This window comes from Lathyrus oleraceus, chromosome 3, assembly GCF_024323335.1.
Source record: "Lathyrus oleraceus cultivar Zhongwan6 chromosome 3, CAAS_Psat_ZW6_1.0, whole genome shotgun sequence".
Lineage (NCBI taxonomy): Eukaryota > Viridiplantae > Streptophyta > Magnoliopsida > Fabales > Fabaceae > Lathyrus > Lathyrus oleraceus.
In genome coordinates, this window is record NC_066581.1 from 2690800 (window position 1) to 2714360 (window position 23561).

The window sequence follows — 23561 nt, forward strand, 5'->3', positions numbered from 1 at the left end:
TGAGTTCTCGATTGATTTGGTACCTGGTACTAGGCCGGCGTCGATGGCTCCGTACCGTATGTCTGCTGTTGAGTTAACTGAATTGAAGAGTCAGTTGGAAGATCTGTTGGATAAGAAATTTATTCGTCCGAGTGTGTCACCGTGGGGTGCACCGGTGTTGCTGGTTAGAAGAAGTTAGTTTTCTTGGTCATGTGATTTCAAGAGGTGGTGTTGCTGTTGATCCTTCTAAGATAGAAGCGGTATCTCAGTGGGAAGCTCCGAAGTCTGTTGCTGAGATTCGAAGTTTCCTTGGTTTGGCTGGTTATTATAGGAAGTTCATTGAGGGATTTTCTAAGTTGGCGTTACCGTTGACGATGTTGACTAGAAAGGGGCAAGCGTTTGTTTGGGACTCAAAATGTGAAGAAGGTTTCCAAGAGTTAAAGAGAAGGTTAACTACTGCTCCTATCCTGATATTACCGAGTCCGTCAGAACTATTTGAGGTTTTCTGTGATGCGTCATTGTTGGGCTTGGGTGGTGTGTTGATGCAGAATAAGCAGGTTATAGCTTATGCTCCGAGACAGCTGAGGTTTCATGAGAGGAACTATCCGACACACGAATTAGAGTTGGCAGCTGTGGTATTTGTTCTGAAGTTATGGAGGCATTACTTGTACGGGTCAAGATTTGAGGTTTTCAGTGACCATAAAAGTTTAAAGTATTTGTTTGACCAGAAAGAGCTGAATATGAGACAGAGGAGATGGTTAGAGTTTCTGAAGGATTATGACTTTGGTTTGAATTACCATCCGGGTAAAGCAAACGTAGTGGCTGATGCATTGAGTCGGAAATCATTGCATATGTCTATGTTAATGGTTAAGGAATTGGATTTAATTGAGCAGTTTAGAGACTTGAGTTTGGTGTGTGAGAGTACTCACAATAGTGTTAAATTGGGAATGTTGAAGTTAACGAGTAGTATTCTGGATGAGATCAGAGAGGGTCAGAAATCCGATGTGCTTTTGGTTGATAAGTTGACTCTAGTGAATCAAGGTCGAGGTGGTGAATTCAGAGTTGATGAGAATGGTGTTTTGAAATTTGGTAATCGGGTGTGTATTCCGGATGTTATCGAATTTAAGAAGAGTATTCTTGAGGAAGGACATCGTAGTGGCCTGAGTATTCATCCTGGAGCTACGAAGATGTATCATGATTTGAAAAAGTTATTTTGGTGGCCGGGAATGAAAAGAGAAATTGTGAGTTTTGTTTATTCCTGTTTGACTTGTCAGAAGTCAAAGATTGAGCATCAGAAGCCGTCTGGGCTAATGCAACCGTTGGCTATTCCAGAGTGGAAGTGGGATAGTATCAGTATGGATTTTGTTTCTGGTTTACCGAGGACAAGTAAGAATTTTGAAGCTATTTGGGTGATTGTTGACAGATTGACAAAATCGGCTCATTTCATTCCGATCAGAATGGATTATTCGTTAGAGAGATTAGCTGAGTTGTATATTGAGAAAATTGTCAGTTTGCATGGTATTCCATCGAGTATTGTTTCGGACAGAGATCCTAGATTTACATCGAAGTTCTGGGAAGGTTTGCAGAGGGCTTTGGGAACTAAGCTGAGATTGAGTTCTGCATATCATCCGCAGACTGATGGTCAGACTGAGAGGACGATTCAGTCACTGGAGGATCTTTTGAGGGCTTGTGTTTTTGGAAAAGGGAGGTGCTTGGGATTGTTATTTACCTTTGATTGAGTTTACCTACAACAATAGTTTTCATTCGAGCATTGGTATGGCACCGTTTGAAGCTTTGTATGGTAGGAGATGTCGGACACCTTTATGTTGGTATGAGTCCGGTGAGAGTGCTGTGGTTGGACAGGAGATTGTTCAACAAACTACGGAAAATATTAAGATGATTCAGGAGAAGATGAGAATTGCTCAGAGTCGTCAGGAGAGTTATCACGACAAGAGGAGGAAGTCACTTGAGTTCCAAGAGGGAGATCATGTGTTTCTTCGCGTTACTCCGATAACTGGGGTTGGTCGAGCTTTGAAGTCGAAGAAGTTGACACCTCGATTTATTGGTCCTTATCAGATTTTGGAGAAGATAGGGGAGGTAGCCTATCGTATCGCTTTACCGCCGTCACTTGCGAATTTGCATGAGGTGTTTCATGTGTCTTAGTTGAGGAGGTACATTCCTGATCCGTCGCATGTAGTCCAAATAGATGATGTACAGGTGAGAGATAACCTGACTGTTGAAACATCACCTATGAGGATCGAGGATCGAGGGTTGAAGCAGTTGCGGGGTAAAGAGATTGCTTTGGTAAAGGTAGCTTGGGGAGGACCAGCAGGTGGCAATGTGACTTGGGAACTTGAGACTCAGATGAAGGAGTCTTATCCGGAGTTATTTGCTTGAGGTATGTTTTCGAGGACGAAAACTCTTTTAGTGGGGGAGAGTTGTAACACCCCGATAAAAATAAGATAATTATTTAATTTAAGTTAATATTATATTTATTAATTTAATTAAATAATTGGAATTATTGGATTATTATTATTATTATTATTGGAATAATAATTATTGGAAATATATATATAAGTTAGAAATAAGACAAAGAGTCCCATTTGGTAAAGAAAGGGTTTCACGTGAAAAGCAGAGAAGCGGCTGAAAAGAGGAAAAGGGCAAAGAGACAGAGCAAGAGGAAGAAGGTTGGAGAAAAGAAAAGGTTGAAGCTTAAAGATTCGCCGGATTAACTCAGGTAAGGGGGGTTTATCGTCGTTTAATGGGTATTATGGGTTAACATGTAATGGGTAGTGATGAACGATTTGACCCTAATTGGGATGTTGAATGCTGAAAAATTGTGATGGATAAGTTGTGTTAAGACTGAAATTGACTCTGTAATTGGATGAGTCTTGATTTCCCGAAAGTGTAGCTTTTTACGGAATTGAAATCGGAGGTCCGAAAGTCCTCCAACGGCGGAAAATGCGGAGAATTATGCATTCTGCTTCGTGTTAGCGCAGGAACAGCTTTCTGTCTTGCGTTAACCGGTTAACCCAGGGTGTTAACCGGTTAACACTGTTAGGAATTGTGAAGTATTGTTGTTTTGCTTGCGTTAACCGGTTAACCCAGGGCGTTAACCGGTTAACACTGTTGTGATTTGTGAAAATTGCTGTTCTGTTTGCGTTAACCGGTTAACCCAGGGCGTTAACCGGTTAACACTGTTGAGTTTTGCCAGAAAGCGTGTTCTGTGTTGCGTTAACCGGTTAACCCAGGGCGTTAACCGGTTAACACTGTTGGAAATTGGAAAAATTGATATTTTAATGTTGTGAACATAATTGTTGATTGGCCTATATCAGTGTGTGATATAGTAGAGATTATTTCCCGTTGTTTTGAGTAGGATAGGTATTAGTAGAGTGTGCTAATACTGTGACTGAATTATTTGGCATGACATAATATGATCATGTGATAAATATGCTGATGATGTGTGAAAATATGCATAATATTGTGAATGTATATATTATGTATGTAATTGTGGATGGACTGTTTTATGGCTTAGAGTGTGAGCATATGTCCATTGTGGATTGTTGTTGATGTTGCATGCTAGGTGATTTGGCATAGCATAATGTGGCCTTTATGGGGTAGCTAATTCCCATGGTGAGGAATTAGTGATGTTAGTCATTTTGGACTGTTGTTGATGTTTGCATGCTAGGTGATTAGCGTGCATAGCATGGCCCTTGGGGTGGTAGCTAATTCCCATGGTGAGGAATTAGTGATGTGAGTCACTAGGTCTCAAATGAGTGGGACTAGTGAGCTTGGTAGCCGTACCTGGATTTGGTCGGTGAAGTTGAACTATATGTTCACGAATAGTCGGTACCGCATGCATGGAGTCTCATTGCATAATGTATGTATGGCGTATAATATGAATGGATGTATTCCAATATTATACGTGTGTTTTGTGTTGGTGTTGAGTATGAATTGAGATTACACGTGTGTTTTATGTTGGTGTTGAGTATGATGTTTGAGTTGATGTGCCGTTACTGAATGTGTGTTATGATTAGGGTGATGAAATGTGTTAAATTACTTAACATTGCATGATATTTTATAATGCTTATTATATCGATTGAGGAACTCACCCTTACAACTATTTTTCAGGTAACGAGCAGTGATTGAGTAGGAGCTAGTGCTTGGAGTCTAGTGTAGTTCCTTAGTGGGTCATGCTCTGGTAGATGTAACATCGGGATGGGATGTTTTAAATGTTTTATTGTTGGTTGTGAACCAGTTTACATGTAATGTGTTACATGTTTTGCATGATTGATTTGATTTCTATCCGCTGCGAATTATGCAATGTTTATTTTGATTAAATAAAGAGCATGACAGTTATTTTGGTGAAATGTGTGAAGTGATTGTGTGACACCCTTAATTGCATATCTACTCTGATTGATATATGTTGTTATTTTAATTAAATATTTGGGGTATTTTAGAAAGGTGTTACATTAGTGGTATTAGAGCATAGTTGGTCGAGTCGAGTCGTAATTATTCTGTTTCCCCTGTACGGGATAGGTGTTGTATAACCCTATCAGTACTTATTGTTTTATCTTGTTGGGTTCTCAGAATAGAGATGGCTGGAAGAAGTAGAGACGATGTTGCGATTGCTGAGGCTCTGGGTATGCTAGCTGGAGTACTTGGGGGAAATCCGAATGTTGGGGGAATGGGAGCTGCTCGTCAACTGAGTGAGTTCCAAAAGAACAATCCTCCAATGTTCAAGGGAGCATACGATCCAGATGGTGCTCAGAAGTGGTTGAAGGAGATCGAGAGGATCTTCCGAGTGACTGAGTGTGCCGATAACCAGAAGGTCAGGTTCGGTACGCATATGCTGTCAGAGGAAGCAGATGATTGGTGGGTTGCTACCCGCACTGAGTTGGAAGCTGCCGGGAGTGCTGAGGTCACTTGGGCGGTGTTCAGAGAGAGATTTCTGAGGAAGTACCTTCCAGAGGATGTCAGAGGAAGGAGAGAGATAGAGTTCTTAGAATTGAAGCAAGGCAACCGGTCTGTTACTGAGTATGCTGCTAAGTTCACAGAGCTGTCGAAGTATTACACTCCCTATGATGAGGCTACTGGAGAATTTTCGAAATGCATGAGGTTTGAGAACGGGTTACGTCCCGAGATCAAGCAGGCTATTGGGTATCAGCGGATTAGAGTGTTTTCTAATTTGGTCGACTGTTGCAGAATGTTTGAACAGGATACCAAGGCCAGAGCGGAAAGCTATCAGCAGAGGGTTGATAGGAAAGGCAAGAATCAGAATGACCATGGAAAACCGTATGCAGTTGGCAAAGGTTTTCAGAGACAGAGTGGGATGAAGAGGCCTAGTGGGGGAGACTCTAGTGCCCCTGCTAAGTGTTACAGATGTGGTCAGGCTGGACATCATGTCCATGAGTGTACCAGTGCTGCGAGGAAGTGTTTCAAATGTGGCAAAGGTGGTCACTTGGCTGCAGAGTGCCGGTTGAAGACTGTGACTTGTTTCAACTGTGGAGAGGTGGGTCATATCAGTCCACAGTGTCCTAAGCCGAAGAAAGAGAATCAGTCGGGAGGCAAGGTCTTTGCTTTACCGGGTTCTGAGACTTATGCAGATGATTGTTTGATCCGAGGTACGTGTTATATTAATGGCTTTCCTCTTGTAGCTATTATTGACACAGGTGCGACTCATTCCTTTATATCTTTGGATTGTGCTGTGAAACTTAAATTAGAGATATCTGAGATGCATGGAAGTATGGTGATTGATACTCCTGCGAAGGGTTCAGTGACTACTACTTCAGTTTGTTTAAAATGTCCTTTGAGTATTTTTGGTAGAGACTTTGGGATGGACCTAGTGTGTCTTCCGCTTGTGCAGATTGATGTTATTCTAGGTATGAACTGGTTGGTGTTTAACCGAGTCTATATCAATTGTTTTGATAAAACTGTGATCTTTCCTGAGATTGAGGAAGGAAAGAGTTTGTTTCTGTCAGCAAGGCAGGTGAATGAGGCAGTAGCAGATGGGGCAGAGTTGTTTATGCTGTTAGCGACTTTGGAGGCTAAAGATAAACTGGTGATTTGCGATGTAGCCGTGGTGTGCGATTTTCCTGATGTGTTTCCGGAAGAAGTGAACGAAGTACCGCCAGAGCATGAAGTTGAGTTCTCGATTGATTTGGTACCTGGTACTAGGCCGGCGTCGATGGCTCCTTACCGTATGTCTGCTGTTGAGTTAACTGAATTGAAGAGTCAGTTGGAAGATCTGTTGGATAAGAAATTTATTCGTCCGAGTGTGTCACCGTGGGGTGCACCGGTGTTGTTGGTTAGAAGAAGTTAGTTTTCTTGGTCATGTGATTTCAAGAGGTGGTGTTGCTGTTGATCCTTCTAAGATAGAAACGGTATCTCAGTGGGAAGCTCCGAAGTCTGTTGCTGAGATTCGAAGTTTCCTTGGTTTGGCTGGTTATTATAGGAAGTTCATTGAGGGATTTTCTAAGTTGGCGTTACCGTTGACGATGTTGACTAGAAAGGGGCAAGCGTTTGTTTGGGACTCAAAATGTGAAGAAGGTTTCCAAGAGTTAAAGAGAAGGTTAACTACTGCTCCTATCCTGATATTACCGAGTCCGTCAGAACTATTTGAGGTTTTCTGTGATGCGTCATTGTTGGGCTTGGGTGGTGTGTTGATGCAGAATAAGCAGGTTATAGCTTATGCTCCGAGACAGCTGAGGTTTCATGAGAGGAACTATCCGACACACGAATTAGAGTTGGCAGTTGTGGTATTTGTTCTGAAGTTATGGAGGCATTACTTGTACGGGTCAAGATTTGAGGTTTTCAGTGACCATAAAAGTTTAAAGTATTTGTTTGACCAGAAAGAGCTGAATATGAGACAGAGGAGATGGTTAGAGTTTCTGAAGGATTATGACTTTGGTTTGAATTACCATCCGGGTAAAGCAAACGTAGTGGCTGATGCATTGAGTCGGAAATCATTGCATATGTCTATGTTAATGGTTAAGGAATTGGATTTAATTGAGCAGTTTAGAGACTTGAGTTTGGTGTGTGAGAGTACTCACAATAGTGTTAAATTGGGAATGTTGAAGTTAACGAGTAGTATTCTGGATGAGATCAGAGAGGGTCAGAAATCCGATGTGCTTTTGGTTGATAAGTTGACTCTAGTGAATCAAGGTCGAGGTGGTGAATTCAGAGTTGATGAGAATGGTGTTTTGAAATTTGGTAATCGGGTGTGCATTCCGGATGTTATCGAATTTAAGAAGAGTATTCTTGAGGAAGGACATCGTAGTGGCCTGAGTATTCATCCTGGAGCTACGAAGATGTATCATGATTTGAAAAAGTTATTTTGGTGGCCGGGAATGAAAAGAGAAATTGCGAGTTTTGTTTATTCCTGTTTGACTTGTCAGAAGTCAAAGATTGAGCATCAGAAGCCGTCTGGGCTAATGCAACCGTTGGCTATTCCAGAGTGGAAGTGGGATAGTATCAGTATGGATTTTGTTTCTGGTTTACCGAGGACAAGTAAGAATTTTGAAGCTATTTGGGTGATTGTTGACAGATTGACAAAATCGGCTCATTTCATTCCGATCAGAATGGATTATTCGTTAGAGAGATTAGCTGAGTTGTATATTGAGAAAATTGTCAGTTTGCATGGTATTCCATCGAGTATTGTTTCGGACAGAGATCCTAGATTTACATCGAAGTTCTGGGAAGGTTTGCAGAGGGCATTGGGAACTAAGCTGAGATTGAGTTCTGCATATCATCCGCAGACTGATGGTCAGACTGAGAGGACGATTCAGTCACTGGAGGATCTTTTGAGGGCTTGTGTTTTTGGAAAAGGGAGGTGCTTGGGATTGTTATTTACCTTTGATTGAGTTTACCTACAACAATAGTTTTCATTCGAGCATTGGTATGGCACCGTTTGAAGCTTTGTATGGTAGGAGATGTCGGACACCTTTATGTTGGTATGAGTCCGGTGAGAGTGCTGTGGTTGGACAGGAGATTGTTCAACAAACTACGGAAAATATTAAGATGATTCAGGAGAAGATGAGAATTGCTCAGAGTCGTCAGGAGAGTTATCACGACAAGAGGAGGAAGTCACTTGAGTTCCAAGAGGGAGATCATGTGTTTCTTCGCGTTACTCCGATAACTGGGGTTGGTCGAGCTTTGAAGTCGAAGAAGTTGACACCTCGATTTATTGGTCCTTATCAGATTTTGGAGAAGATAGGGGAGGTAGCCTATCGTATCGCTTTACCGCCGTCACTTGCGAATTTGCATGAGGTGTTTCATGTGTCTTAGTTGAGGAGGTACATTCCTGATCCGTCGCATGTAGTCCAAATAGATGATGTACAGGTGAGAGATAACCTGACTGTTGAAACATCACCTATGAGGATCGAGGATCGAGGGTTGAAGCAGTTGCGGGGTAAAGAGATTGCTTTGGTAAAGGTAGCTTGGGGAGGACCAGCAGGTGGCAATGTGACTTGGGAACTTGAGACTCAGATGAAGGAGTCTTATCCGGAGTTATTTGCTTGAGGTATGTTTTCGAGGACGAAAACTCTTTTAGTGGGGGAGAGTTGTAACACCCCGATAAAAATAAGATAATTATTTAATTTAAGTTAATATTATATTTATTAATTTAATTAAATAATTGGAATTATTGGATTATTATTATTATTATTATTGGAATAATAATTATTGGAAAATATATATATAAGTTAGAAATAAGACAAAGAGTCCCATTTGGTAAAGAAAGGGTTTCACGTGAAAAGCAGAGAAGCGGCTGAAAAGAGGAAAAGGGCAAAGAGACAGAGCAAGAGGAAGAAGGTTGGAGAAAAGAAAAGGTTGAAGCTTAAAGATTCGCCGGATTAACTCAGGTAAGGGGGGTTTATCGTCGTTTAATGGGTATTATGGGTTAACATGTAATGGGTAGTGATGAACGATTTGACCCTAATTGGGATGTTGAATGCTGAAAAATTGTGATGGATAAGTTGTGTTAAGACTGAAATTGACTCTGTAATTGGATGAGTCTTGATTTCCCGAAAGTGTAGCTTTTTACGGAATTGAAATCGGAGGTCCGAAAGTCCTCCAACGGCGGAAAATGCGGAGAATTATGCATTCTGCTTCGTGTTAGCGCAGGAACAGCTTTCTGTCTTGCGTTAACCGGTTAACCCAGGGTGTTAACCGGTTAACACTGTTAGGAATTGTGAAGTATTGTTGTTTTGCTTGCGTTAACCGGTTAACCCAGGGCGTTAACCGGTTAACACTGTTGTGATTTGTGAAAATTGCTGTTCTGTTTGCGTTAACCGGTTAACCCAGGGCGTTAACCGGTTAACACTGTTGAGTTTTGCCAGAAAGCGTGTTCTGTGTTGCGTTAACCGGTTAACCCAGGGCGTTAACCGGTTAACACTGTTGGAAATTGGAAAAATTGATATTTTAATGTTGTGAACATAATTGTTGATTGGCCTATATCAGTGTGTGATATAGTAGAGATTATTTCCCGTTGTTTTGAGTAGGATAGGTATTAGTAGAGTGTGCTAATACTGTGACTGAATTATTTGGCATGACATAATATGATCATGTGATAAATATGCTGATGATGTGTGAAAATATGCATAATATTGTGAATGTATATATTATGTATGTAATTGTGGATGGACTGTTTTATGGCTTAGAGTGTGAGCATATGTCCATTGTGGATTGTTGTTGATGTTGCATGCTAGGTGATTTGGCATAGCATAATGTGGCCTTTATGGGGTAGCTAATTCCCATGGTGAGGAATTAGTGATGTTAGTCATTTTGGACTGTTGTTGATGTTTGCATGCTAGGTGATTAGCGTGCATAGCATGGCCCTTGGGGTGGTAGCTAATTCCCATGGTGAGGAATTAGTGATGTGAGTCACTAGGTCTCAAATGAGTGGGACTAGTGAGCTTGGTAGCCGTACCTGGATTTGGTCGGTGAAGTTGAACTATATGTTCACGAATAGTCGGTACCGCATGCATGGAGTCTCATTGCATAATGTATGTATGGCGTATAATATGAATGGATGTATTCCAATATTATACGTGTGTTTTGTGTTGGTGTTGAGTATGAATTGAGATTACACGTGTGTTTTATGTTGGTGTTGAGTATGATGTTTGAGTTGATGTGCCGTTACTGAATGTGTGTTATGATTAGGGTGATGAAATGTGTTAAATTACTTAACATTGCATGATATTTTATAATGCTTATTATATCGATTGAGGAACTCACCCTTACAACTATTTTTCAGGTAACGAGCAGTGATTGAGTAGGAGCTAGTGCTTGGAGTCTAGTGTAGTTCCTTAGTGGGTCATGCTCTGGTAGATGTAACATCGGGATGGGATGTTTTAAATGTTTTATTGTTGGTTGTGAACCAGTTTACATGTAATGTGTTACATGTTTTGCATGATTGATTTGATTTCTATCCGCTGCGAATTATGCAATGTTTATTTTGATTAAATAAAGAGCATGACAGTTATTTTGGTGAAATGTGTGAAGTGATTGTGTGACACCCTTAATTGCATATCTACTCTGATTGATATATGTTGTTATTTTAATTAAATATTTGGGGTATTTTAGAAAGGTGTTACATTAGTGGTATTAGAGCATAGTTGGTCGAGTCGAGTCGTAATTATTCTGTTTCCCCTGTACGGGATAGGTGTTGTATAACCCTATCAGTACTTATTGTTTTATCTTGTTGGGTTCTCAGAATAGAGATGGCTGGAAGAAGTAGAGACGATGTTGCGATTGCTGAGGCTCTGGGTATGCTAGCTGGAGTACTTGGGGGAAATCCGAATGTTGGGGGAATGGGAGCTGCTCGTCAACTGAGTGAGTTCCAAAAGAACAATCCTCCAATGTTCAAGGGAGCATACGATCCAGATGGTGCTCAGAAGTGGTTGAAGGAGATCGAGAGGATCTTCCGAGTGACTGAGTGTGCCGATAACCAGAAGGTCAGGTTCGGTACGCATATGCTGTCAGAGGAAGCAGATGATTGGTGGGTTGCTACCCGCACTGAGTTGGAAGCTGCCGGGAGTGCTGAGGTCACTTGGGCGGTGTTCAGAGAGAGATTTCTGAGGAAGTACCTTCCAGAGGATGTCAGAGGAAGGAGAGAGATAGAGTTCTTAGAATTGAAGCAAGGCAACCGGTCTGTTACTGAGTATGCTGCTAAGTTCACAGAGCTGTCGAAGTATTACACTCCCTATGATGAGGCTACTGGAGAATTTTCGAAATGCATGAGGTTTGAGAACGGGTTACGTCCCGAGATCAAGCAGGCTATTGGGTATCAGCGGATTAGAGTGTTTTCTAATTTGGTCGACTGTTGCAGAATGTTTGAACAGGATACCAAGGCCAGAGCGGAAAGCTATCAGCAGAGGGTTGATAGGAAAGGCAAGAATCAGAATGACCATGGAAAACCGTATGCAGTTGGCAAAGGTTTTCAGAGACAGAGTGGGATGAAGAGGCCTAGTGGGGGAGACTCTAGTGCCCCTGCTAAGTGTTACAGATGTGGTCAGGCTGGACATCATGTCCATGAGTGTACCAGTGCTGCGAGGAAGTGTTTCAAATGTGGCAAAGGTGGTCACTTGGCTGCAGAGTGCCGGTTGAAGACTGTGACTTGTTTCAACTGTGGAGAGGTGGGTCATATCAGTCCACAGTGTCCTAAGCCGAAGAAAGAGAATCAGTCGGGAGGCAAGGTCTTTGCTTTACCGGGTTCTGAGACTTATGCAGATGATTGTTTGATCCGAGGTACGTGTTATATTAATGGCTTTCCTCTTGTAGCTATTATTGACACAGGTGCGACTCATTCCTTTATATCTTTGGATTGTGCTGTGAAACTTAAATTAGAGATATCTGAGATGCATGGAAGTATGGTGATTGATACTCCTGCGAAGGGTTCAGTGACTACTACTTCAGTTTGTTTAAAATGTCCTTTGAGTATTTTTGGTAGAGACTTTGGGATGGACCTAGTGTGTCTTCCGCTTGTGCAGATTGATGTTATTCTAGGTATGAACTGGTTGGTGTTTAACCGAGTCTATATCAATTGTTTTGATAAAACTGTGATCTTTCCTGAGATTGAGGAAGGAAAGAGTTTGTTTCTGTCAGCAAGGCAGGTGAATGAGGCAGTAGCAGATGGGGCAGAGTTGTTTATGCTGTTAGCGACTTTGGAGGCTAAAGATAAACTGGTGATTTGCGATGTAGCCGTGGTGTGCGATTTTCCTGATGTGTTTCCGGAAGAAGTGAACGAAGTACCGCCAGAGCATGAAGTTGAGTTCTCGATTGATTTGGTACCTGGTACTAGGCCGGCGTCGATGGCTCCTTACCGTATGTCTGCTGTTGAGTTAACTGAATTGAAGAGTCAGTTGGAAGATCTGTTGGATAAGAAATTTATTCGTCCGAGTGTGTCACCGTGGGGTGCACCGGTGTTGTTGGTTAGAAGAAGTTAGTTTTCTTGGTCATGTGATTTCAAGAGGTGGTGTTGCTGTTGATCCTTCTAAGATAGAAACGGTATCTCAGTGGGAAGCTCCGAAGTCTGTTGCTGAGATTCGAAGTTTCCTTGGTTTGGCTGGTTATTATAGGAAGTTCATTGAGGGATTTTCTAAGTTGGCGTTACCGTTGACGATGTTGACTAGAAAGGGGCAAGCGTTTGTTTGGGACTCAAAATGTGAAGAAGGTTTCCAAGAGTTAAAGAGAAGGTTAACTACTGCTCCTATCCTGATATTACCGAGTCCGTCAGAACTATTTGAGGTTTTCTGTGATGCGTCATTGTTGGGCTTGGGTGGTGTGTTGATGCAGAATAAGCAGGTTATAGCTTATGCTCCGAGACAGCTGAGGTTTCATGAGAGGAACTATCCGACACACGAATTAGAGTTGGCAGTTGTGGTATTTGTTCTGAAGTTATGGAGGCATTACTTGTACGGGTCAAGATTTGAGGTTTTCAGTGACCATAAAAGTTTAAAGTATTTGTTTGACCAGAAAGAGCTGAATATGAGACAGAGGAGATGGTTAGAGTTTCTGAAGGATTATGACTTTGGTTTGAATTACCATCCGGGTAAAGCAAACGTAGTGGCTGATGCATTGAGTCGGAAATCATTGCATATGTCTATGTTAATGGTTAAGGAATTGGATTTAATTGAGCAGTTTAGAGACTTGAGTTTGGTGTGTGAGAGTACTCACAATAGTGTTAAATTGGGAATGTTGAAGTTAACGAGTAGTATTCTGGATGAGATCAGAGAGGGTCAGAAATCCGATGTGCTTTTGGTTGATAAGTTGACTCTAGTGAATCAAGGTCGAGGTGGTGAATTCAGAGTTGATGAGAATGGTGTTTTGAAATTTGGTAATCGGGTGTGCATTCCGGATGTTATCGAATTTAAGAAGAGTATTCTTGAGGAAGGACATCGTAGTGGCCTGAGTATTCATCCTGGAGCTACGAAGATGTATCATGATTTGAAAAAGTTATTTTGGTGGCCGGGAATGAAAAGAGAAATTGCGAGTTTTGTTTATTCCTGTTTGACTTGTCAGAAGTCAAAGATTGAGCATCAGAAGCCGTCTGGGCTAATGCAACCGTTGGCTATTCCAGAGTTGAAGTGGGATAGTATCAGTATGGATTTTGTTTCTGGTTTACCGAGGACAAGTAAGAATTTTGAAGCTATTTGGGTGATTGTTGACAGATTGACAAAATCGGCTCATTTCATTCCGATCAGAATGGATTATTCGTTAGAGAGATTAGCTGAGTTGTATATTGAGAAAATTGTCAGTTTGCATGGTATTCCATCGAGTATTGTTTCGGACAGAGATCCTAGATTTACATCGAAGTTCTGGGAAGGTTTGCAGAGGGCATTGGGAACTAAGCTGAGATTGAGTTCTGCATATCATCCGCAGACTGATGGTCAGACTGAGAGGACGATTCAGTCACTGGAGGATCTTTTGAGGGCTTGTGTTTTTGGAAAAGGGAGGTGCTTGGGATTGTTATTTACCTTTGATTGAGTTTACCTACAACAATAGTTTTCATTCGAGCATTGGTATGGCACCGTTTGAAGCTTTGTATGGTAGGAGATGTCGGACACCTTTATGTTGGTATGAGTCCGGTGAGAGTGATGTGGTTGGACCGGAGATTGTTCAACAAACTACGGAAAAGATTAAGATGATTCAGGAGAAGATGAGAATTGCTCAGAGTCGTCAGGAGAGTTATCACGACAAGAGGAGGAAGTCACTTAAGTTCCAAGAGGGAGATCATGTGTTTCTTCGCGTTACTCCGATAACTGGGGTTGGTCGAGCTTTGAAGTCGAAGAAGTTGACACCTCGATTTATTGGTCCTTATCAGATTTTGGAGAAGATAGGGGAGGTAGCCTATCGTATCGCTTTACCGCCGTCACTTGCGAATTTGCATGAGGTGTTTCATGTGTCTTAGTTGAGGAGGTACATTCCTGATCCGTCGCATGTGTTCTGTTTGCGTTAACCGGTTAACCCAGGGCGTTAACCGGTTAACACTGTTGAGTTTTGCCAGAAAGCGTGTTCTGTGTTGCGTTAACCGGTTAACCCAGGGCGTTAACCGGTTAACACTGTTGGAAATTGGAAAAATTGATATTTTAATGTTGTGAACATAATTGGTGATTGGCCTATATCGGTGTGTGATATAGTAGAGATTATTTCCCGTTGTTTTGAGTAGGATAGGTATTAGTAGAGTGTGCTAATACTGTGACTGAATTATTTGGCATGACATAATATGATCATGTGATAAATATGCTGATGATGTGTGAAAATATGCATAATGTTGTGAATGTATATATTATGTATGTAATTGTGGATGGACTGTTTTATGGCTTAGAGTGTGAGCATATGTCCATTGTGGATTGTTGTTGATGTTGCATGCTAGGTGATTTGGCATAGCATAATGTGGCCTTTATGGGGTAGCTAATTCCCATGGTGAGGAATTAGTGATGTTAGTCATTTTGGGCTGTTGTTGGTGTTTGCATGCTAGGTGATTAGCGTGCATAGCATGGCCCTTGGGGTGGTAGCTAATTCCCATGGTGAGGAATTAGTGATGTGAGTCACTAGGTCTCAAATGAGTGGGACTAGTGAGCTTGGTAGCCGTACCTGGATTTGGTCGGTGAAGTTGAACTATATGTTCACGAATAGTCGGTACCGCATGCATGGAGTCTCATTGCATAATGTATGTATGTCGTATAATATGAATGGATGTATTCCAATATTATACGTGTGTTTTGTGTTGGTGTTGAGTATGAATTGAGATTACACGTGTGTTTTATGTTGGTGTTGAGTATGATGTTTGAGTTGATGTGCCGTTACTGAATGTGTGTTATGATTAGGGTGATGAAATGTGTTAAATTACTTAACATTGCATGATATTTTATAATGCTTATTATATCGATTGAGGAACTCACCCTTACAACTATTTTTCAGGTAACGAGCAGTGATTGAGTAGGAGCTAGTGCTTGGAGTCTAGTGTAGTTCCTTAGTGGGTCATGCTCTGGTAGATGTAACATCGGGATGGGATGTTTTAAATGTTTTATTGTTGGTTGTGAACCAGTTTACATGTAATGTGTTACATGTTTTGCATGATTGATTTGATTTCTATCCGCTGCGAATTATGCAATGTTTATTTTGATTAAATAAAGAGCATGACAGTTATTTTGGTGAAATGTGTGAAGTGATTGTGTGACACCCTTAATTGCATATCTACTCTGATTGATATATGTTGTTATTTTAATTAAATATTTGGGGTATTTTAGAAGGGTGTTACAAGTTGAGCCAAGCGGATTCCTTCAACCCTTCTATTTTTTACTTCCTCAGCTTCTTCGTTGACAGGGCTCTTGTTAGGAAGACTTGCCTCGAAGTTGGAGCTTAGCCAAAGTTACAACAACTAGAAAGGACCAGAAAGGAGGAGATTCCCCTTTTCTCCGAGATTTTAAGTTGATCGATGCCATCACTCAAGGCTTCGTAGAGGTTGGCCAGAATCATTTCGCTCAGGCATACGTCGTGACCAGAATTAAGTTGGTTCGCCAGAGTGAGATATTTCTTGGCAGCCTATAGTGACTTAGAACAGAAGACACAGTGGGATAAGCATAAAGCCAGTAAAGCAATGTGTTCTACGTCGGAGACGATGTCAGTATCTTTGTCATGGTAATGTGCTATGTGGGTTGAATAGGCATCCCTAGAGGTGGAGAAGGCTATGGGGTCATCAGATTCTACATCTGGGTCATAGGTATTCCCAATTGGTTTTACCCCTGTGATAACGGCTATGTCAAAGAGGGTGGGTGTTACCATTCCACAAAGGAGGTGGAAGGTATAATGAGTGTTGTCCCCGAAGTACAAAGAAGAAACTAATAAAGTTGAACTGTAATCCAATTCTACCTTCGACAACATGATTAGGTCATAAATTCCCATGTCCTTCTAGGTTTGAGATTTTCTTTTTTCTATCTTGTTTAGCCAGCTTAGATAGTCAGTTAGATCTTTAAATGAGGGGGTCGCTCGAAAGACTCTAAAGTCATTGTTCATAAACCTTAAGTCTATAGTTTCATTTGTTAAAGATTGGGATTCCTTAGCAGTGGTAGCCCTTTCAGCCCTAAGTTTTTTTGCTTGGCCTATTGGTTTACATTTATGGTAGGTGGGGAAAAAGTCCCTAAGTCTGCTAGAATCGATGTTCAGGTCGGGTAAAGGTCCAAATAAAGCATGGTGTTTTCCATAAACAGTGATTGGGATGAGTACATGAGATTCATAAACTCTTCGTTGTTCTTCAATTCTTGGTTCATGAATATATTGTTGGTTACCCATCATCACTGGGCCAGGAAGCGTGGCAAAAGGAGGAAGGACTGAGATCTTTCTGGGGGTCTTCGTTTGTTTAATGGAATACTTGATATCCTTGGTTGTTTCTTTGGGGATTTTGCTTGAAGTAACCATTTTTGTTAAAGGTATGAAGAAAGGAGAAAAAATATGGGTTGTTTTTAGGGTGTTTTTAAGAAGATGAAGAGTTGAAGTACTTGAAGATTTCAAAAAGCGTAAAAAAGTGAAATTAGTAAGAAATGTGCTTTTTATAGGTATTTTGGAAGAGAAAACGGTTCAAATCAACATTAATAGTTGACAAATGAGTGGGACACATGTATCTCCCGGATTACATAGTGGCATGGTGGTAATTAAGGCCTAATCCCACGATCTCCTAGGGTCTACGAAACATGATGATTAAAAAGATTTACGCATGGGTTGAAAAGACATGTTGGAAAAAGGTAATGATGGTTATGACGTCATAGGCCAGTTGGAAAAAGATGAATAGTTTTTTGCAACATTGGAGCCTCAGTGGCATAGAGACTATGCAAGAACTGTTCAAGGCGTCGAACCATAGTCTCAAAAAATTCCTTTTTCTCCGAGGTGTCAAAAATGATATTTTTTGGGGGCAATTTGTTAGCTCCCAATTTCGACGCCTAATGTTGATTAAGGAAATAAAGCTTCTTGTAAAGAAATTGAATGTTTCGACAAAACTATACATTTTGGAATTTCAGTCGAAGATACCTTGATGCAAGAGTAAAGATATTGTGTGGACTTAGAAATGTTTCTAGCAGTTTGGAGATGTTTTTGACAGAAGCGTCACTGGTGGTAGTTGTACAAAGGATTTGAATTCAAATAAGGGAGGGAATTCTTTGTTCTTATCTAACTGTTAAGGATATAAGTGGGGCGTAGTGGGCAGTTACATACATGCAGAGCGCCACTTGTCTCAATCTGGTGAAGAGGTCGTTGGAAGCGGTTATTTTGATTCGTATAAATAGGAGGTCTTAGTGTTAGAATCGGGAGTGTTCAAGTTTGTACAAATTTATCAACTTACCTAAAGTATCTGTGTGTAGAGAAAGTGTAAATTGAGAAAATGTACGTTTCATGTTGCACCACGTTTTCACTTAAAGCAATTTAATCAATCTTTTCTTTTCAGAAATTTATCTTCATCGCCATTGACTTTCCAGCACTTTCCTTGCTTTCTTTGCGTTATTTTTCCTTTATATTCTTTAACAAGTTATCTTAAGTATGAACATTGTCGAAGTGTTTATCGTTCATCAGACTTCACCCTAAAAACAATTAGCACATGTCCTATGATCAATCTGATCGATCCTGTAAGTAACCAAAATATTTTAATTTGGAAGATCATCGGGTGTTTACCAATTTTCAAGGTAAATACAGGGCTACTCTCCGTTTGAGCTAGCTCTCACCCTTAAAATTTTAATATACCTACTAGGGCCTCTAAGTCCCTCTACATTTGCAGGGGAAACGCGCACACCCTGTACTTTTTGGACAGTATAATTTTCATCCAACTTAGTAATTATTTAGTGTTTTAATCAAGAATTATAATTATTTTCATGAGTTTCATAAGGTTTATAATATTATATGAGCAGTATGACGTTTTGGGAAAGGTTTGATATGTGTTGTAGGACCTGAAATGAAGAGAAAAACTCAAAAAGAAGCAAGTGTCTGCCCATATGCGTTTAGACGCCACCAAACACGTCCAGACGCCACCCAGATGCTCCTAGACGCATTCAACAAGTTTAAACTTGAAAACCCAGTTGTCCATACGCGTCCCAAACGTGCACCATGCATCTAGACACATCCCAAAATGCCCAATTCGTGTCCAGACACTCCCATACACGTCTAACAGATTTTCGGGTGGAAAACCACACTGGTCATACGCGTCCCATAAGCATATTCTATAAGGGGGAGTTCCAAACGCGCCTGGAAAGATCTATGCGTGTTTTGGAAACAACATTGGCATTTTCAAACCATTTAAAGACAGAAATCTAATTATAAAAAATATCCTTTGGCAGATGTTAAATTTTGACGGTAAGGAAGTGCAATAGGCTTAGGAATGAAGGTTTCCATCGATTGAAGACACAATTCTACGTTAAGTTAAGTTCATGTATTATTACTCTAAAATCATATGTATGATTAATTATATAATGGGTAGCTAATTTCCTTTGGTTATGGTTTGTTAGATGAACCTATTAGAACATAGGTTGAATTTTCTATTATTTGCATACTTTGATTAATCAATATTTATTATTCAATTAAATTCTTTGTTCATTGCTTTGTATGTGCTGATGAGCTCATATATCAAACCTAGAATTACAGATATTGTTAACTTTATCTCAGTGATTTTGATCTAGATTAATGCTTCAATTTAGTAATTAATTAGAAATAAAAAAATATAAATTGTGACTTAAAAGTTGATATTCTAATTGACTGTTTTAAATGAGAACTATTCTAAGAGAATAAGGAGTTATAATGTAGAATAGTAAGTTATACACAAAAGGGATTATGTATAATGGTTGAATTATACCATTGTAATTTTTTATAAATCAACTTAAGATAAATAGGCGTCAACATCAATAATATCAATAATATCATATAGAAGATTCAAAATAAAGTCTAATCACTTTTAACCTAATACGCTAATGTTTTTGTTAAAATAAAACAATTAATGTGAATACAAATTAATTTTTATTACTTTAATAAGATTTAATATACTTTCTAAATTAATCATCGTTAAAGTTGATCCCTATTCCATCTTGTGGGGACATAAAGGTGCATTAACATGATGAGTTGATTCTTAAGAATTAAAGGTGCCTTAACTTTCTTAAGAATATATTCTCACTAAAATAGCTCTTGCATATCATTTTGCTTTAGATTCTAGACTATTGATTTTAGAATCTTGATATATGGTGGTTAGTTTATTGGACCAATTTGTTTTTATAATTTTTTTAAATGTTTTTAGAAATTTTTTTTATTAAAATTTTAAATGAAAATTTGGTTTGAATAATTATTTTTAAATGTTATTTTAAATATTTCATCATTTTATTAAAACTTTTTTTGAATATCAAAATTTTAAAAAAACACTTAATAAATTATTTTAAATAATTTTTAAAAAAATCATTTTTAAAATATAATTTTTTAAACAATTACGATTTCAATTATATTTAGATATATAATATATCTTAAAGAATATCAAAATTAATTTTTTAATTTAGAAAAAAAAAATAAAAAATTTATAATATTTTGAAAAACGGTTTTATAAAATCCATTTTAAAAAAAAAAAAAAATCATTTTTTTAAAATTAAAAAAAAAAAAAAAACCATTACTCCTTATAACAAAGCACTCTAAATGAACATGTGTAAGTACTATGTTTCCATGACAGTTATCAATGTTTCTGAATGTCAAATATTGCATGCTATATGTAGAAATTAATTTGAATATAGCATGAGGTACTCTGCGCATGGTGAGGAATAAGGAATGGTGTCCATTGTGAGTGGAGCAAAGTATTGTTCTTTAATAACAAGAATTTACCATACAAGAGCAGCAGACATAGATGATGATGATGACGACAATGATGGTGCTTCCGGTTAAGATACCCAAGTGTGATAAAATGTACTCTCTTTTCCTCTGCGTAGACTGCGGGATGTAGGGCCAACCCTTTTTGAGATTAAATTTGTCATGCGATGCATTACAAACAGTACTGCTATCATATTTGAGGATGAAATTGCAGCTGGTTTCAACTCCTAAAGAGACCTTTGTTTCCTTTTGACTTAAAGATATACTATAAAGTAAATATCTTCCAAATCATTGCACTTGGGGCGTGGGCGTGGCTATGCACAGTTAAGAAGAAACTGAACTAGCTGGCTGGCTATATATATAGCAGAAGCCACAAGATTATGCATATTGAAATCATATATATGATCGATCAAAGAGCATGGGGTGTAGCAATATGAAGAATGCCATGATAGCATTGTTGGTTACTCTTCCCTCCATCCTCTTGTACCTTTCATTCATCCATAACTCCACTCACCCATCTCTTAATATTATCTCAACATGGCACCCTCTTCTATTAGTTAATATCCTCTTCTTCTTCAATGTTAATCTCGTCTTTTGGCTCATTGCCCAAATCCAATCCAGCCACTGGATGATTGACCCTTATTGGACAGTCATACCTGTCATGCTTGTCCATTACTATTCCTCCCACCCTTTGTCTAACTATAACTTCTGGAGGTCAAAGATTGTCATCATCTTGACTTGGGTGTGGAGTGTAAGGCTCTTTCATAACTACTTCAGACGAGAAAGGTGGCAATGGGGTGCCAGACAGGATTGGCGTTTCATTGATATGTCCCAACAATATGGAAACCATTGGTGGTGGGCTTCCTTCTTCTCCATCTACCTCCCTCACCAGTTTTTGCTGATTGGATTATCACTTCCCATGTATGTTATCCACTTGGTGAATCAGCCTCTCAACATATGGGACTTGGTAGCCGCACTTGTGTGTCTGTCTGGCATCCTCATAGCATACTTTGCAGATACTCAGTTACACAACTTTGTCACAAGTAGAAACAATTTTAAAGAAGGAGATGATCACAAGGGTATGGTTCTTGAGAGTGGGTTATGGTACTATTCTCGGCATCCAAATTACTTTGGTGAACAACTATGGTGGTGGGGACTGGTTGTATTTGCTTGGAATTTGGGACATGGATGGACATTCATAGGAGCATTGGGTAACACAGTGTGTTTGGGTTATGTGACAAAACTGGTGGAACAACGAATGTTGAAACAAGACAAGAGAGAAGAGGAATATAGGATGTATCAGAAGACAACTTCTGTATGGATCCCTTGCTTCAAATTCAAGTTCAACTCATCTGCTTCTTCAGCTTTAGAATTCAAAATTAAGAATAGTTGATCCATGTTTTTCTTATAATTAAGAGATTTGGTGTGATTTATTGTCCAACCATGGTTTCTATCATTTTCATTTTGTTTCTTGGTGATTATTATGGAGAAAGAGTTGCGAGCTAAAGCAAAGTATTCTGTTTCATATATTCTGATTTTTTTAATAAAAACACATCACCATATAAACTTGAGATAATGAACTACCACCATAAATACATCTAAATCCTTATATAGCTTTCATCTTCTAATGACACGTGCAATTTTTTAAGGTTAAATTTCTATTTATATAGATACTAGCTAATATCTATTCAATAAAATATAAATTCATTGTGCCACTTTATTATAATATCAAAACTTTATTTTTCTTATTGTTAGACAGTTTTGTCCGATTACCTAAAATAAAAAATAATAGATGCTAAAAATGAGTCTCTAATTTTTCAATTAACTTGGAAGTTTTCAATTATCAAAGATCATTGGTAGTGTTTTGTAAGATCATTGGTAGAGGAAGGTAAATTTTTGAGAAACATGTTTGATAAAGCACAAATAATTAATGAGAAACATGTTCTTGCAAAGCACTACCAATGATGTTTGATAAATGAAAACTTCTAATAGATACCAGGAAATAATTAATGAGAAACATGTTCTATTGCCCCAAATTTTAGGATTTTGGTGACCTCATAAGGGACAGTCCATCTTGAGCGTAGTTTATCAGGAAATAATCGCAATCTAGAGTTAAAGAGAAGTACGAGATCACCTACGTTAAATTCTTTTTTAACTATCTTTCTGTCATGTCATGCTTTAGTTCTTTCTTTATAGATGATGGCATTTTCGTAAGCATTTCGACGTAGTTCTTCTAACTTATGGATGTCTAGAATGCGTTTTTCACCAGCTGCTAAGTAGTCCATATTGAGGGCTTTTATGGCCCAATAAGCTTTATGTTCTAGTTCAAACGGTAGGTGGCAAAAATTTTCGTAAACTAATTGATAAGGGGTTGTTCCTATAGGGGTTTTGAACGCGGTCCTATAAGCCCACAATGCTTCTTGTAGTCTTAGGGACCAATCTTTCCGGGATATCGAAACGGTTTTCTCTAAGATTTGTTTAATCTCCATATTTGATACTTCCACTTGACTACTGGTCAGCGGATGGTACGGTGTTGCTACTATGTGTTTTACTCCATATTTATTTAAAAGGTTATTAAATATTCTTGATATGAAATGTGATCCTATGTCGCTTATAACGAGGCGAGGCACTCCAAATATAGGAAATATGTCGCTTATAACGAGGCGAGGCATTCCAAATCTAGGAAATATGTAGTTTCTAAATAATTTGATGACTACGCGAGTGTCGTTTGTGGGTGAAGCTACAACTGTGATCCACTTAGACACTTAGTCAACGACTACTAAAATGTACTTATTTTCCCTCGAATATGGAAAACGTCCCATAAAATATATTCCCCAGACATCAAAGAGTTCTATTTCTTGGATATTTTTCAAAGGAATTTCATCGCGTCTTGAGACGTTCTCAGTGCGTTGACACTGGTCACATTTGACAATATAGGCATGGACGTCGCGCCATAACGTTGGCCTGAAAAGGTCTGCTTGGAGTATTTAGGTGCAAGTATTAGACGTGCTCCCATGTCCACCGTATGGTGCAGAGTGACAGTGTTTGTTATATTATCTACTTCCTCTTCAGGGACACAACGAGGAAATATATCGTATGTGCCTCTCTTGAATAGGAGGGGCTCGTCCTAGTAGAAGTGTTTTATGTCGTGAAATCATCTCTTCTTCTGTTGGAAATTAAGGTCGAGGGGTATCATATCAGTGGCTAGGTAGTTTACAAAGTTGGCGTACCAATGTACGTTTGTTAATACAAAAGCTTTT

General features: G+C 39.2%; 1 protein-coding gene across 1 annotated transcript; it reads left to right on the forward strand.

Annotated features, from left to right (window-relative positions):
* The first annotated feature begins 20591 nt into the window (after positions 1-20591).
* Positions 20592-21828, forward strand: LOC127132041 (uncharacterized protein C594.04c). The gene has a single exon (XM_051060910.1). The coding sequence runs from the start codon at positions 20720-20722 to the stop codon at positions 21692-21694; it is 975 nt and encodes a 324-aa protein (XP_050916867.1). The 5' UTR covers positions 20592-20719; the 3' UTR covers positions 21695-21828.
* Positions 21829-23561: the final 1733 nt, after the last annotated feature.

Coding starts and splice junctions, on each gene's coding strand:
- LOC127132041 (XM_051060910.1), top strand. CDS start 20,720: ATGGGGTGTAGCAATATGAAGAATGCCATGATAGCATTGTTGGTTACT.